This window comes from Mirounga angustirostris, unplaced genomic scaffold, assembly GCF_029215605.1.
Source record: "Mirounga angustirostris isolate CCGP_5_RB_7025 unplaced genomic scaffold, mMirAng1.0.hap1 SCAF_16, whole genome shotgun sequence".
NCBI lineage: Eukaryota > Metazoa > Chordata > Mammalia > Carnivora > Phocidae > Mirounga > Mirounga angustirostris.
Window position 1 is genome coordinate 46,378,678 of NW_026991724.1, and position 15,905 is coordinate 46,394,582.

Sequence of the window (15,905 nt, forward strand, 5' to 3'; positions counted from 1 at the left end):
ACCGCGTGGTATTAGCCATAGAGATTCCCGATGGGCCTTGGTTTCCTCCAGAAAACAGCTCCACTTACTGTATCCTCCTTGTTGGGTTGGTGAAGATGAAATTCGATGCTCTAAGTGCAGGACACCTGCAGGTGGCTACTCCGTGGGAAGCTCTGGAGTCAGGTAGGCAGCACTGAGGCCCATTTCCCTTTCCCGCAGGCCCAGGATCTGGGCAAGGACAGCCCGGCTGTCAAGCTTCCTCATCTGTGGAAGCGGTGTTGAAAGGCTCGGAGGGCATGCGCTGCTGCCTGCCTGGGAGCTGCTCCTCTAGGTTATTTCCAGACTCTCAAACACCTGGGTCCAAATCCTGGCTCTCCCTCTTTGTTCTCTGACTTTGAATATTTGTGTTTCCCCCTCTGGGCCTCAGTTTCCTCCCTCGGGAAATGGCACCAAGAGTAATACTGACCTCACCTGATCACATGCGTGGCCACTGGGAGCTGTCCTTCCATCACTGGGCTCTGTGCAAGTCCTGCCTTCCCTGCTTACTGGCCAGGTGACCTTGAGCGGGTCATTGAAACTCTGAACTTGTTTCCTCCTGGACCGAATAAATAACTGCCTGCCCTCCGTTTCCTGCATGGAGCTTAGCACACCTCCTGAAGTTCTCACGATTGGAAACCTCCCATAGGCCTTTTAGGATTAGGGCTGGGGGCAGACAGTGCATTGATTACAGACAAAAGTCCCCCATTGTTCACATTTAGCACCAATTTAATGAGCTAGTTTGTTGGCTGTGCCCAGGTGGGGAAATAGCACAGACACTAGGGAGGCAGGCATGAGCCCTTTCCCCTGTGGCACGCCTTGCTCTTGGAGTCTGAATGCAAGAGAGTGGAGAAAAGGAGTCTTGCCTAGCGGGAGGGGACCTGCCCCCAGAAGCAGGAGGTGTGGGGGGGGTCATGGTTTGGGGGGATCAGCAGGATCTCAGGAGTTCTGAAAGGAATGGCACCAGCCAGGCTCAAAGGGCAGGTGCTGATGAGTGGTGCTGGAGGAGGTCACATAGGCCTCACATCTGAATCCCAGAGACCCCCAAGACTACAGAAAGGGTTCCCTTTGATGCCCCTGTTGGTGACCTCAAGGACAGACTGCCCCACCTAACCTCTGCTCCCTGCTGGGCAGTCGGCTTACCCCACAAATATGCAGACAGGAGTCACTGTCCCCCACTGTTACAAATCCTGGTTTGGCCTTTGTTTTTTGACTCAGTCCACCAATAAACATCCACTCGTGTAAGAAAACAATTTGCAAGCAAAGTAAACATCTGAATTACTCTTGAGTAACTTCCTGCACCCCAGGAAGGTGGGGAAGTTGTGAGCAGCGTGGTTGGATCCCTGGTTTCTTGCACAGCATGTGGGCCACCATGCCGAAGCAGCAGCAAGTAGGGTTCACCGGAGGGCCACCGGGAATGGGCCACGTGGGACCCCCACTGTCCACAGGCACCCGACTCCCAGCTGCAAAGCTGCCCTTGACTGATGATGATGTCCGGCAAATGGCAGTATATTCTGGAAGGCTGGATCAGCCTGGTCGGCTAGGACAGGCGGATCCTGACCCTCACACTGGAGTGGGTCACGAGGGCGCCATAGTGGCCCACCCAGGAACGCGTGTCCCTCCCATACTGCTCAAAAGACACGTAGCGGATACCCTTGCCGAAGTTGGTGAAGACATGAGACACCTGCATGGGGAAGGAGAGCGGGAGGGTGAGGACTTGTGGGCCCTTCCCTTCCTCCCCTTCCTCAACAGGCACTCCCCAAGGACCAGCAGGGTCCCAGGCCCTGCTCTAGGGGCTGGGGATACAGCAGTGAAGAAAGCAAAAAGGCCCTGCCCAGGTGAAGCTGATGGTCTCGTAGGGGACTCAGACACTGAAGACAACTGGGGGTAAGGGGCAGGGGGGTGGGGCTGGACAGTGAGTGAGCAAAGGCACCACTAAGACAACATGAGCAGAGATCTGAAGGAGGGGAGGGAGTCATGTGGGGATCCGGACAAAGAGTCTTCCAAACAGAGGAACAGGCTTGGGGCGCCTGGGTGGCTCAGTCGGATAAGCATCTGCCTTCGGCTCAGGTCATGATCCTAGGGTCCTGGGATTGAGCCCTGCATCGGGTTCCCTGCTCAGCGGACAGCCTGCTTCTCCCTCTGCCTGCCGCTCCCCCTGCTTGTGCTCTCTCTGACAAATAAATCTTCCAAAAAAAAAAATTTTTTTCTCCCTTAAAAAAAAAAAATAGAGGAACAATCAGCACAAAGGCCCTGAGGTAGAAGTGTCCTGGAGCAGAGAGGAGAACAGGAGGTGGTGTCAGGGAGGTAAAGGGCAGATCATGTGGGGCCTTGTGGGCCATGGAAGGACTCTGGCTTCTGCCTTTTCTTACCCTTTGCAAAATTCTTTAATTGAGATAATATTCACCTAACACAATGCACCATTTAAAACTACAATTTCGTGGTTTTTAGTATATTCACAATATTATGCAACTATGACCAACTAATTCTGGAACATTTCCATCAGCCCAGAAAAAAGCCTCATATCCATTAGCTGTCACTTCCAATTCCTCCCTCCCCCTAGCCTTGGCAACCACTCATCTCTCTGCTTTCTCTCTGTATGTCTTTGCTTCTTTGGGACATTTCCTATACATGCAGCCCTACAGTGTGTGGCCTTTTGTGCCTGGCCTCTTTTCACTTAGCCTCCCATTGCCAGGGTTCATCCATGTTGTAGCATGGGTCCATACTTCATCCCTTTTTATAGCTGCATGATAAAACTTTGGCTTTTCCTCTGAGATGTAGCCCTAGGAGGGTTACAAGCGGGGAGACTTGTGATCTGACTCACTTTTAAATGGGATCTTTCTGGATGTGTGTTGGGTGGGGGGAGGAGGAGATCAGAAGAGGAAACAAGCCCACCTCAAGGGTTTGATTTTTTATTATTATTATTATTATTATTATTATTTTAAATTTATTTATTTATTTGAGAGAGAGTGAGACAGAGAGCATGAGAGGGGGGAGGGTCAGAGGGAGAAGCAGACTCCCCACCGAGCAGGGAGCCCGATGCGGGACTCAATCCCGGGACTCCAGGATCATGACCTGAGCCGAAGGCAGTCGCTTAACCAACTGAGCCACCCAGGCGCCCCTATTATTATTATTTTTAGAGCGTGCGCCCAAGCTGGAGGGGGAGGGGGGCAGAGGGAGAGAGAGAATCATAAGCAGGCTCTGACACCAGGCTCAATCGCACGACCCCGACCTCGTGACCCAAGCTGCAATCAAGTCAGACACTTAACCGACTGAGCCACGCAGGTGCCCACAAAGGTTACTTTGATAATAGGTGCGATAACTCAGCACAGGCTTGGGAGCCGGCCTGGGTGTGAAGGGAGCCCTGCGTGCTTTAGCGTGACTTGGGGCCAGTCAACCTTGCATGCCTCAGTTTCCTCGACTCTAGAATGAGGACAGAGGCAAGGACTTTGATTTAGCAGTGCCTCCCAAGCACCTAGAGCAGTGCCCAGCACACAGTAGGGGCTCTGCTAATGAATTAGTTGGCAAAACTCTGGGAAGAGTACCCGGGCAGAAGTAAGGGTTCGGTGGTTGTTGGCTGTTACTGTTAGAGACTTCCAGCCGTGATGAAGGCTGAGAAGGGTATCTGAGCAGGTGGGAGGTGGGGTGGTCTGGAAGGCAGTCTGGACCCACCTGTCGGCAGCCTCTCTCCGTCCACTGAAGGACCGGGTTGGGTGAGGCCGAGAACTTGACCACTTCGTTTTCATACACATCCAGGAGGCGGACCCGGAGCCGGTAGATGCAGCCACAGTTCTCTCGGGCACCCCACCTGCCAGGTGGTGGTGAGCCTTGATGCCCCCGCCACCCGCCCGGTCACCAGGCTGAGGGCTACGCCTCCCTGCACTTTGATGAGGGTTGCACATCCCATGCTGCATATGGAGAAGTCAGGCCCTGGGAATTTGCGGGGAGGAGCCTGGGTGCTCCTGGAGTGGATTCTAGAGGCTTCGCCTTGGATGAGTGTGCGTGGAGGGGGAGGAGGATGGTGTCTGGGGAGGAACCACAACCTGGGAGAGGAGGAGCCTGGGTCTTTCTGGGGAGGAGCCAGAGCCCCAGGGAAGAACCTGGACTTTGTGTGGGGGAGCAAGACCTGGAAGGAGGAGCCCGAGTGCTTTGTGAAGGAACTGGGGTGCTCTGGAACCAGGGCCAACTCTGTCACTCTGAGTCTCAGTTCTCAGGGCGCAGTGCTCCGAACCTTCCTGAGGACTTGGGTGTCCACAAGCCCTTAGGGTCCATGCTGACTGTGGCGATGAGGGTGGAGTTCATGAGATGGGGCACCTCGTTTCAGACCAAGCCAGTCAATGGCCCCCATGTCAACAACCCCGGGGCCTGCTGAAAGGGGACAGGGAAGGGTGCAAGGGGGGGCGCTGAGCTCGTCAAGGCTCTGCCCCTCCCAGCCTCTGCAACTGTGAGAGTATCCCCTCCCCACTCAGCCTCACCGTGAAGGGCACGCAGTAGCCGCGGCCAGACCAGGGGGCTGATGGGGGGCACAGAGGAACCCTCGTGCAGCACGGCTGCCAGCCCCGAGGGCACTCGGGGTGGGTTGCCATTCTTGACTCACCAGTCGGCCACACAGATCTCGATCTGGGCACTGTCCAGCAGCTCCTGCCACACTCCTTCCATCACCAAGTCTACAAGCTGCCTCTTAAAGCACCATCTGGGAAGGGGAGATGGTGTAGGGATGAAGGAAGCCACAGCCCAGAAATCACCTCCTCCAAGAAGCCTCCCCTGACAACCCTGTCTGAAGCAGCCCCTCGGGGTTTGCTCTCCTGGACAAGATGTAGGATGGGCGGGGCATGCCCACTGGCCTCTCCCCTCCTCTCCACCATCCTCCACCAGGCTCTGGGCTCCAGGAGGCTGACCTGTATGTCCCTAATATTTGTGGGGACTGGAACACGAGTACAAATGGAGGCCCACACTGGGCAGGGAATTCTGGAGCCTCCTAAATAAAGTGTGGAAGCCCAAGGGCTAAGGTTGTACTGCCTGTATGGACAGGTCTCCCTTACTCTCCCCTTCTTGCTGGGTTAGCCAATGGGAAATGCTAGCAGGAGAAGGAAGGGCGAGAGGAGAGTAAAATCGGGTTATTTAGCCTCCCGGCTCCCTCCCAAGGGATCAGCGTGGGACTGCCGTGTCTCTCCATGAAAGGGCACGGCTTCAGGGGGCCGTCTTCTCACAGCCTTCCCTGTCTTATGGCTCAAGAACTGCTTCCTCCCCTTACCCTTGTCAGGTCTCGGGCTGGACATGACCCTTTCCCTCACTGTTACTAGCCTGGGGTTCATGGAGTATCCCTTGTGGTCTGCCTACACCTTTGTAAACAGTCCTTCTCCCCTGATTTGAATATGCCATCTAAAGATCTAGAAGGATAAAACTGTGAAGTTACTGGAAGTGATTATGAGAGAATACTGTTAGGATCTAAGGGTAGGGAAGGATTTTTCATGCAGAATTTCAAAAACAGACTCTAAAGCGAAAAAGAGAAGAATTTGATCATATGAAAATAACGACAAAGAACACCATGGTCACAGTTAATACAGATGGTAGAGTGGGAGATTCCCAGTGTCCAGGATGGACACGGGGCTAACATCTAAAATACACAAGGAATTCTTGTATATCAACAAGAATGAGATATCAACTCTAATAGAAAATATGAATGGGCAATTTCCAAAAGAGGGAATCCAAAAAGCTAACAAGCACACAAAGAGATGTTTAATTATTAGTAAACCGAAACATGCAAATCAAAACATCAGTGAGACATCACTTCACCCCTAATATACTGGCAACTACTAGAAAGTTGGGTAATGCCACAGGAGAATGGTTGAACATGGGGGGGAGGGAGCGAGGACAATGGGGATGGGGTGTGAGAATAAAGAGAATCAGTCAGTCAGCTGTTCTGATGTCTCTGTAGATTCAGAAGCTCTGGAACCAGATTACCTGGGTTCAAATCCCAGCTTCACCATTTATTAAGTGTTGGCTACCCTTTGTGCCTGTTTCCTATTATCAAGTGGAGATAATGCTATCCATGTCACAGGGTTGTTGCCAGGATTCAAAGAATTATATGTAAAGCAGCTGGAATCGACTAGGTCCTCTAAAGGTTTGTTGTTTTGTTGTCATCATTATTTTACTGTTTATGTGTTTCATGTCTCCCGCGCCCCCTTTCTGAATTCCCCATTTCTGAATTTTCCCTGTATCTCTGGCATATAAAACAGTGCCTGGCACCTGGCAACAAATATTTGACAACTATTTGACTGACTGAATAAATGAATGAGGGAAGGAGAGGGTGAAGGTGAGTGAGGGTGAGAATGAGGACAGAGGGGTAGGGTTTCTCCCCCTCCTCGGGGCCCTTGCTCCAGGGATCAAGGGCCACTCACTGGAAAGAAGTCACGAAGCAGGTCTGGGAAGGAGCCCCCGGCACCAGTGTTAGGTTCTTTTCCACAGCCCAGCCGTTCCCGCCGTGCTCTACCTCCCAGCCTCTGAAGCCCTCTGTGGGATACAACAGGGTTGAGGACGACGGATTCACCTGCCGCCTGCCCAGAGAACTGCCCGCCGCCACCCTGTTTGCCCCGCCCACCAGCTCCTCCCTCCGGCGCTCCACGCCCGGTTTCTTCGACCCTGGCCCCGCCTCCCAGCCGCCGGCATTCCTGGCCCCACCCCACGACCGTGTCACTCAGCCCTGCCCACCCACTCAGCTTCTCCTCGGCCCCATTCGGCCCCGCCCCCAGCCCGCCCCTCAGCCCCTCAATCTACTCGGCTTCTCCCTGGCCCCGCCCCGGGCTCGTGCCATCATGGCCCCACCCTCTCCTACCGCAGCCTTCGGGCTCCTCCTGCCTTGGCCCCGCCCACTCGCTCAGTTCCCCCTCCCCACACGCTCTCAGGGTGGCTTCATAGTTCTATACAAGCCCCGCCCCCGCCAGCACCCAATCAGCTTTTCCTCAGTCCTCCCTGGCTCCCCCCTCCTTTTCCCCGCCCACTGAGTCTACAGTCCCAGCCCGCGTCCTTCCCGCCAGGGCCCTTGGCTCGTCCAGCTCTTGCCTACCCAGTTCGTCTCCCTCCACAGCCCACAGCACCCGGCCCCTCCCACCCAGTCCATCTCTTTCCCAGCCCCGCCTGGCAAGTTTCCCAATAGCCTCTTCCCTTGGCCACGCCCCTTGGCTCCCTGCCCTGGCCCCGCCCTGTCTCATGCATCCCGGCCACGCCCACTCGGCCTGGCCCGGCCCCCCCCCGCCGCACACAACACTTTGGTCTACCCGGCCCCGCCCCCGGCACGCACGCTCTCCGCAGGAGTTGAAGATGAGGTTGCGGCCGAGGGGCGCGCGCAGGCAGTACCGCGCCAGGGCGCAGAGCGGGAACTCCTCGTCCTCGCTGTTGGGCGGGCAGCGCTGGGCCACGGCGTAGAGTGCGCGGCCCTCGGCGCTGCGGTCGCGGGCCAGCTGCAGCAGCCACACGGTGGGCCCGTCCACCACGTCGCGCCAGGCGCGGCACACGGCGCGGCAGCGCGTCACCAGGGCGCGCGGCGGCACGTGGCTCAGCACTTGCACCAGCAGCTCCGGGGGCAGCGCGTCCAAGGCTAGGGGCGGGTCCGCGGGCAGCCGTCGCCGCGAGGGCCGGGCGCCCATCTCCGGCCTCCGGAGTCCTGCGGGGTGAGAGGGGTCAGCAGATCAGGGCAGTTCGGCCTCCCCCACCTCTCCCAGGCCGCAAGATCCCTGCGGCTTGACCACGACCCCACCAGCTCCAGTGGGGGGCCGCGGGACTGCCACGGCCCGTGAAACCCCGGGCACCTAGTTACTGCCAGTTGGCTCTGAGGGCGATCGGCTGCTCACCTTTCCCCCTCGAGCGAAAGGGCCCTGGTCTGACCAGGACTCCCCCAGGACTGCTAACCACGGCTTCTATATCTGGCCGGTGCATTTGTGTCAAGCTAAGCAGTTTACATGTATGATCATGAGCACAGAAAAAAAACAAACAAACCCAAGTACGGAGCCATCTCCACCCCATACCCCAGCCTGTCCCAACCCCTGTCTTCAGTTCATGAAATCCCTTCACTGAACATTCTTGTCGCCTTGCTCTAACCAAAACCCAGCTCCCCTGTGGCCCATCCAAGCCTCCAGACCATTCTTCCCTCCTTCCCCAAACTCCCCCAGCTATGATTCCCGTGTCCTCAGAGTATAGTTCACCACCCTGCCTTGTGCATTACCTGCTGATCAGATCACTCCCCGCTTCATGATTTTAGCTCCAGGCTCCCTGACACTCAGGCTGCTCTTCTCAACATTCCTGGCAATTTCCCCATCCAAGTAGATGATCCTTCCTTCGGCCACCTGCCTCTCTGCTCCCTGACATGCTCTCCTCTCAGCCTCTCCCTTCCATGGTCACACCTAGACTTTGTCTCCATAACCACAGGCTCTTCAGAACCTCAACTCAGGGAGCTCACTCTCCACCGTTCACCCATTCTCCCTCTAGCTCTTTCCTTCTAGTGCCCCAGACCCCCCCACGATCCTTCCAGCCCACTGTGGTCCCCCATCCTTTGTGTCTACCTCCTTTTCATGGCCCCTCAAGCCCTCAAGTCCTCATTTCTTCCTTACCCAGCTTAAGTTGCTTCGATAGCCATTAAAAACATTCTTTGCCCACATCCTTGTCCCTGGCTTCCTCCAACACGTGACCCTGGTTCAATCCAGCCCTCCGCCTGTCCTGTGGCTATACCCAGTTTAAGGTGACTGAACCCAGTTTAAGGTGACTGAAGAACACACAACTCCACTGGCTGGTCTCACTTCCAGATTGTGAACTTGACCCTCAAGCTGGGAAGGCTGCCTGACAATCAGATAACATTTGTTATTCACAGGCTCCTCTTCTCTGTAGATAACTCTAACACCTTCTCTCCCCTGGCCCCTAGCTCATCACACCTCTTCCCACCTCTTCATTCTCCCTTTGCTTCTTATTGTGCAGAAACAAATTACAAGCAATGAGAAGTGAACTTTCACAGGTGCCTACCACCCTGTCTACCACCCACCCACCTGCCCTGGGGCCTCTGGCTTTCCCACGGTGACTGCCCTGCAAACGTCAGCCTTCTGTGTGACCTGCTCACACCCCTTCCGCCCACTCCAGGTCACACAGTCTCACAATTGTCGCTGTCTCCTGCGCCTTAGAATCCCCCTCTGCACTCGATCATTCTCAGCAGCCCACACGGTGTCATCCCTCTCGTCTGGAAACAAACCCTCTCTTGACTTCACCCCCACCCCTTCCAGCTATGGCTCCATTTCTTTGCTTCTCTTTACGGTAAAGCTTCTCCAAAAAGTTGTCACTAGTCTCTGCCTCCAGATTTTCTACTTCTGTTCTCTCTTAAACCTTCTCTAATCAGGCTTTGCCCCTCCACCCCGCCCCCGCTCTGTAATGTCAAGGTCACCAATGACCCCTTTGGTGCTAAGTCAAAGTCAGGGTTCAGTCCTCACTTTGACACTGACACTGAGGGTTACTCCCTCTTCACTTGGCTCCACGCCACCACACCCTCTGGACCCCTCCCATTCACCTGGTGGCTCCTAGTGAGTCTCTTTGGCTGTTCATCCTCCATCTGATCTGAAATGTCAAAGATTGGTGTTTGAACCTCCTGTATTCTCCATCACCACTCACTCCCTTGGGGATCTTGCACATTCATACACCTCCCACCTGGGCCATCACTGTCTCTCTGCTTCTTTCCCGAGTTGTCTGTTCCTCACTAGTTGCCAGGTCGGGTATGAGCACCTGAATCAGGTCCTATCCCTGTCTTACTCAGAACCGCCCCCCCCCCCCCCGGGACTCCACCTCATTCAGGATAAAGGCAGAGTCCTCACTGTGGCCCACAAAGCCCCACACAGTCTGCCCCCATCACCTGCTTGCTCTCATCTCCTCCTCACCTGCTCTGCCCAGCCAAACGAGCCTCCACACCTCAGGCCCTTTGCACAGGCTCTTCCTTCCACCTGGATCCAGAGGATTTCTATGCTCACCTCCACATTTCAAGTCTTTGCTCAAATGTCAGCATCTCCATGAGACCATCCTTGGCCACCTTATTTTAGGAGCTCATGACCACCCCTTACTCCCCCTTCTCTTTTCCTTACTGTATACTTCTCTAAAGCTCTTATTACCTCTTAATACACCACACACAAAAGTATATATAATTTACTTAATACCTTCTTTTTTTTAAGATTTTATTTTAAAGTAACCTCTACACCCAACATGGGGCTCAAACTCACGACACCGAGATCAAGAGTCCAACGTTCTACTGATTGAGCCAGCCGGGCACCCCTACTTAGTACCTTCTTCATCATGAGGGCTTGTTTGGCATACTAGATAACCAGTGTCCACACCAGTGCCCCCCACACAATACGTGTGCAATGAAGAGATGTTAAGTGAATGAACCAACGAATCATCACAAACCTACTCCACAGATGAGGAAACTGAGGCACAGGAAGGTGAAACACTTTTATTTAATGAGAACTGAGTGACTGGGCTCAGATCTAGTGAGAAACTCATTTCATCTTCCCCATCAGGGCGGAAGAGCCCTGCGATGAGTGCCTTGGGGGCTGGATCCTGCCAGCCTGGGTTCGAGTTCCAGCCCTGCCTCTAGCTAGTTCTGTGACCAAGGGCTTGTCCCTTAATCTCTTGTGCTCTGAGAACGAGGATGTTAACATATCTACTCTACGGGGTTGTTGTAAGGATGAAACGGGTTAATATTTGTAAAATGTTTAAGAAAAATCGCTGGTGTCTTAGAAATAAGAGTGATATTCAATTAATATTGAACACTAAATTATGTTAGTTGCTATTATTATTACACATCGTAAAAGAATGATGAACAGCCTTTCAGCTACAATTTTTTCATCTGGTGACATTTATTGGGCCCTTATGAAGCCACTGTGCTGAGCACTGGAACTGGGGCATCTCACAGAATCCCATCATCTTGTTTAATGGGCAAAAGGATCATGGGAGGTTGCCCTGGGTTAAGAGACTTCAATGATCTAATGCTTGTTATGTTGTCTAATGTCTGTAAGAGCTCAACTCATGACAGCTGTTATTATTTTTAAATAAGTTGATTAAGGTTTTGTTAAGGGGCGCTTGGGTGGCACAGTCAGTTAAGCATCTGACTCTTGGTTTCGGCTCAGGTCATGATCTCAGGGTCGTGAGATCGAGCCCCGTGTCGGGCTCCGCGCTCAGCATGGAGTCTGCTGGAGATTCTCTCTCCCTCTGCCCCTCCCGCTTTTGCTTGATCTCTCTCTAAAATAAATAAATAAATCTTAGAAAAAAAGAAAGATGCCTGTATCTCTCTAAAATAAATAAATAAATCTTAGAAAAAAAGAAAGTGATCCACGGACATGGCAAAATGTGGAACCCCCCCTTTACCCTGATACAGGGTGACTGGTTATAAGACTTAAGAAACAGGGTGTGATTTTTTTCCCCCAAGTGGTTCTTAGTTGCATTAATAATTAGCTGCCATTTATTTATTTTATTTTTTTTAAAGATTTTATTTATTTGACAGAGAGAGAGAGACAGCAAGAGAGGGAACACAAGCAGGGGGAGTGGGAGGAGGAGAAGCAGGCTTCCCGCGGAGCGGGGAGCCGGATGTGGGGCTCAATCCCAGAACCCTGGGATCATGACCTAAGCCGAAGGCAGACACTTAACGACTGAGCCACCCAGGCGCCGCAATTAGCTGCCATTTAATAGCAAGTCCATCAGTCTGCCTGTCATGGACGTGAAACTCACCGGAGTGTGGTTCCCCTGCTTGGCTCCCCTTAAGACTGCTCTGGTCACTGGCAAACAAGGGATCTCTGGAGCTGGGGTGGCCCCCTCGCAAAACGAGGGCAGACAGGCTTCACCAAGGAGCAAGGACCTTCAAGGGATGTGCCTTATGAGCCTTGAGTATACAAAATCCTTGTTTGGGATGCTCTGCTGAGGGCCATAAGGAGCTCGTGGCCACCATGTCCACACGGCTGAATGCCAACCACTGGCTGGGGCAGTATGGGATACATAAGGCACATCAATGCCCTGCTGTTTGGGACTGTGTGTGTTTTGGGGGGGCAGTTATGTTATTGGCTGGCACAGTGACTGGGGGATGCTAATGGTATACAGTTTCCAGGACCCATGATGCTATGCAGACCACAATTGGTATAATAATGTAGCCTATCTGACATGCTCTGCTAGGACTTGGCCACTCTCCACTGTCCACTCCCCTCTCCTTGACACGGGCAGACCTCTGTGACTGCTTCAACTTTCAGAGCGCCATAGACGTGACATTGCTAAGGGATTTCCAAGGCTGGGTCATAAAAGAAGATACAGCACCGCTTGCACTCTCTCGGCATGTGTGCCTTGGGAGCCCTGAGTCTGGTGAAGTGCTGCTAAACGTTTCACCATCAGCCCTCTAGGAGGAAAAAAGAATCTGGGTTCATAGCGTTTGCTGACGTCTGGGTAAATACACCTACCATGACTGATCGCAAGCTACCAACGTCAAGTCCCCGAACTGTGGAGCTGGAGCGCTGCCCACAATCTGCTCTCCGAAGGCCGAGCAAGCTGCACGCCACACACACCACAGCCCGAGTCACCACTGAAGTCCGGCTGCCCTGAAGAGAGCCAAGGAAGGCAGAGAAATGCCTGGAGAGCCCCAGCTGTTCGAGTCTCACTCCAGGGGCTAGACATAGCGGGGAATAAGCCTTCCGATGACCCAGCCCCAGCCACGGTCAGACGGCGCTGAACGCGAGCCCCTAAGAACTGCGAAGCCACGCGGAGCCCAGCCAATCCCCAGAGCCAAGAAATAATAAAATAAAGGTTATTGGTTTAGGTCGCTGTGTTTTGAGTAGTCTGTTATGCAGCAGTAGATAAAGGGGACAATGCGCAGTGACCTGCATTGCGTGGGATGGGTACCTTCCACAAATCCCCAAAAGAGCCCCCAGTGAGAAATAGTGGGTGCCCTGACTGCAGACACAGACCAATCTGGGTTCAAATCCTGACTACCCACTTCCTGCCTATGAAACTTATTTATCTCTTTTGAGCGTAATGAATGTAATTCAGGAATTGGGTAATTGTAATTGGGTTTCTTTGATTTTTTTTTTGTTTTAAAATCATGTTGTTTTTAAGTCCTGACTACTGGTTTATTATTACTTTTAAATTCAGAAATCTACTTTATTTTTATTTGTTGCCATGAGGCTAATTCTTTCTTTTTCTCCATTTTTCTTTTTTTTTTTGGTGGTAAAATCACATAACATAAAATTTACTATCCTAAGGGGTGCCTGGGTGGCTCAGTCGGTTAAGTGTCTGCCTTCGGCTCAGGGCATGATCCCAGGGTCCTGGGATGGAGCCCCACTTCCGGCTCCCTGCTCAGTGGGGAGTCTGCTTCTCTCTCTCCCTCTGCCCCTCCCCCTGCTTGTGTGCTCTCTCTCTCTCAAGCAAATAAAGTCTTTTAAAAAAATTTACCGTCGTAAGTCTTTGTAAGTGTACAGTTCAGTGGTATTAAATATATTCATGTGCTACCATCCCCACCATCCATCTCCAAAACTCTTTTCACCTAGTAAAACAGTCACTCCCCAACCCCTTCCCCCCTGCCCCCACTAACCACTCTCTTACTTTCTGTCTGTGGGATTTTGACCTAAGTAACTCATATAAGAGGAATAATCATACGGTATTTGTCTTTTTTTTTTTTTTGAGATTATTTATTTATTTACTTGACAGAGAGGGACACAGCGAGAGAGGGAACACAAGCAGGGGGAGTGAGAGAGGGAGAAGCAGGCTTCCCGCCGAGCAGGGAGCCCGATGCGGGGCTCGATCCCAGGACCCTGGGATCATGACCTGAGCCGAAGGCAGACACTTAACGACTGAGCCACCCAGGCGCCCCAAGATCTTTTTTTTTTTAAAGATTTTATTTGTTTATTTGACAGAGAGAGAGAGAGCACAAGTAGGCAGAGAGGCACGCAGAGGGAGAGGGAGAAGCAGGCTTCCCGCAGAGCAGGGAGCCCAACACAGGGCTCGATCCCAGGACCCTGGGATCATGACCCGAGCTGAAGGCAGACGCTTAACCGACTGAGCCACCCAGGCGCCCCAGTAAGAACGTATCTTGAAGATTCTTCCAAACCACTACATTTCCCCATTCTTTTTTAGAGCTGCATTTTGTTTAATTCTGTGGTGGTTATGTTGTAATTTACTTATCCAGGAACGCACTGATGGGCATTTGGGTGGTTCCCCATCTTTTTCTTTAGATTTTTTTTTTTTTTTAAAGATTTTATTTATTTATTTGACAGAGAGAGAGATAGTGAGAGCAGGAACACAAGCAGGGGGAGTGGGAGGGGGAGAAGCAGGCCTCCCGTGGAGCAGGGAGCCCGATGTGGAGCTCGATCCCAGGACCCTGGGATCATGACCTGAGCCGAAGGCAGACGCTTAACGACTGAGCAACCCAGGCGCCCTAGATTTTTTTTTTTAAAGATTTTATTTATTATTTGAGAGAGAGAGAGAGAGCACAAGCAGGGTGGGGAGGAGCAGAGGGAGAAGCAGACTCCCCGCTGAGCAGGGAGCCCGACGCGGGGCTCGATCCCAGGACCCTGGGATCCTGACGCGAGCGGAAGGCAGACGCTTAACCGACTGAGCCACCCAGGCGCCCCATGGTATTTGTCTTTTTGTGATTGGCCTATTCACTCAGCGTAACGTCCTCAAAGTTCATCCATGTTGTAGCCTGTGTCAGAATTCCCTTCCTTTTTGAGGCCAAGTAATATTCCATTTTGTTTATTCATTCATCTGCTGACGGACATGGATGGCTTCCACATTACAGCTATTGTGACTACAGGTGTTTTTGTTGGTGTAATACCTTTATTTGGTTTTATTTAAATCTCTGGAATCTTTTGCATCTTGAAATTGTGGTTGATGACTCGATGACTCATTTCACGGTGACTACGTGCCTCAGTCGGTGGAGTGTGTGACTTTTGATCTCAGGGTTGTGAGTTCAAGCTCCGAGTTGGGTGTAGAGATAACTTAAAAAAAAAAAAAATCTTAAAAAAAAATTCTCTGCAAGAGAATTTCAGGCAGTATTAAAAATTCTAACCAGATTGGTCTGTGTCTGCAGTCAGGGCACCCACTGTTTCTCATCAGGGGCAGCATTAAAAATTCTAACCGGGCACGGGGCACCTGGGTGGCTCAGTCGGTTAAGCATTTGCCTTTGGCTCAGGTCATGATCCTGGGATCGAGCCCCACCTTGGGCTCCCTGCCAGAAGAAGAGTCTGCTTCTTCCTCTCCCTCTGCCTCTCCCCCCTCCCGCGCTCTCTCAAATACATAAATGAAATCTTAAGAAAAAAAAAAAAAACATTAAAAAAATTCTAACCAGGCAGAGGTATACTCATTTAGAAAGCATTTTGTTTCTGTTTCCTGAACTGAGGGCTGTCTATATGTGTGTATTTACTTGTAAACATTCATCAGGCCGTACAGCTTTAGGTACTTTCTGTAAAAGGTTTAGTAAAAACAGTAACAATAAAAAGAGATGGGAGTCCACGGAAAGGAACAAAAAATATGTCCAAAAAGCTCTCCCCAGAGTTCTCAAACAAAATATGGCACTATTCAAAATAAAGGCACCCCTGGAAACGAGTGAGCTAGCTTATCTCTCTCCTCAGTAGTTCCTCAAATTGTGTAGGGCCAGAGACCTTTTTATAGTGACTGGAAAATTTTGCCCCAAAATATCTCCATGACTCAGTGATGATACCATTGACACGGTGTGTTTGCTGGAATACACTCACAATAACCATTATTTTATGATTATTTTTTTTTCTGGCTCTGGGAATCGCCGGGGCAGAGGTCAGCCGTACTCAGGGGCTCTCCAGTCTTGGCGTCAGACAGTGGTGGGGCGGGGTCATCTGAAGGCCTATTGGGTC

General features: G+C 52.1%; 1 protein-coding gene and 1 long non-coding RNA gene across 8 annotated transcripts in view; one reads left to right on the forward strand and one right to left on the reverse strand.

Annotated features, from left to right (window-relative positions):
- Positions 1-133: 133 nt before the first annotated feature.
- Positions 134-15,905, reverse strand: part of FBXO17 (F-box protein 17) — a 34,380-nt gene continuing 18,608 nt past the window's right edge. For 4 of the 7 annotated variants that reach the window (XM_064580479.1, XM_064580478.1, XM_064580476.1 and 1 more), the window contains 4 exons: positions 7,316-7,678; positions 6,417-6,528; positions 4,613-4,708; positions 2,235-3,823 (listed from right to left, as the gene is read on the reverse strand). In XM_064580479.1, coding sequence (XP_064436549.1) covers positions 3,439-3,823; positions 4,613-4,708; positions 6,417-6,528; positions 7,316-7,661 — 939 coding nt within the window. In that variant the 5' untranslated portion in view covers positions 7,662-7,678 and the 3' untranslated portion in view covers positions 2,235-3,438. The other 3 variants (XM_045891478.3, XM_064580477.1, XM_064580480.1) reach the window with 3 other exon arrangements.
- Positions 8,809-12,342, forward strand: LOC135362798 (uncharacterized). Its single transcript, XR_010408013.1, has 3 exons — positions 8,809-9,312; positions 10,215-10,481; positions 12,205-12,342. It is a non-coding gene; the product is annotated as an uncharacterized LOC135362798 (long non-coding RNA).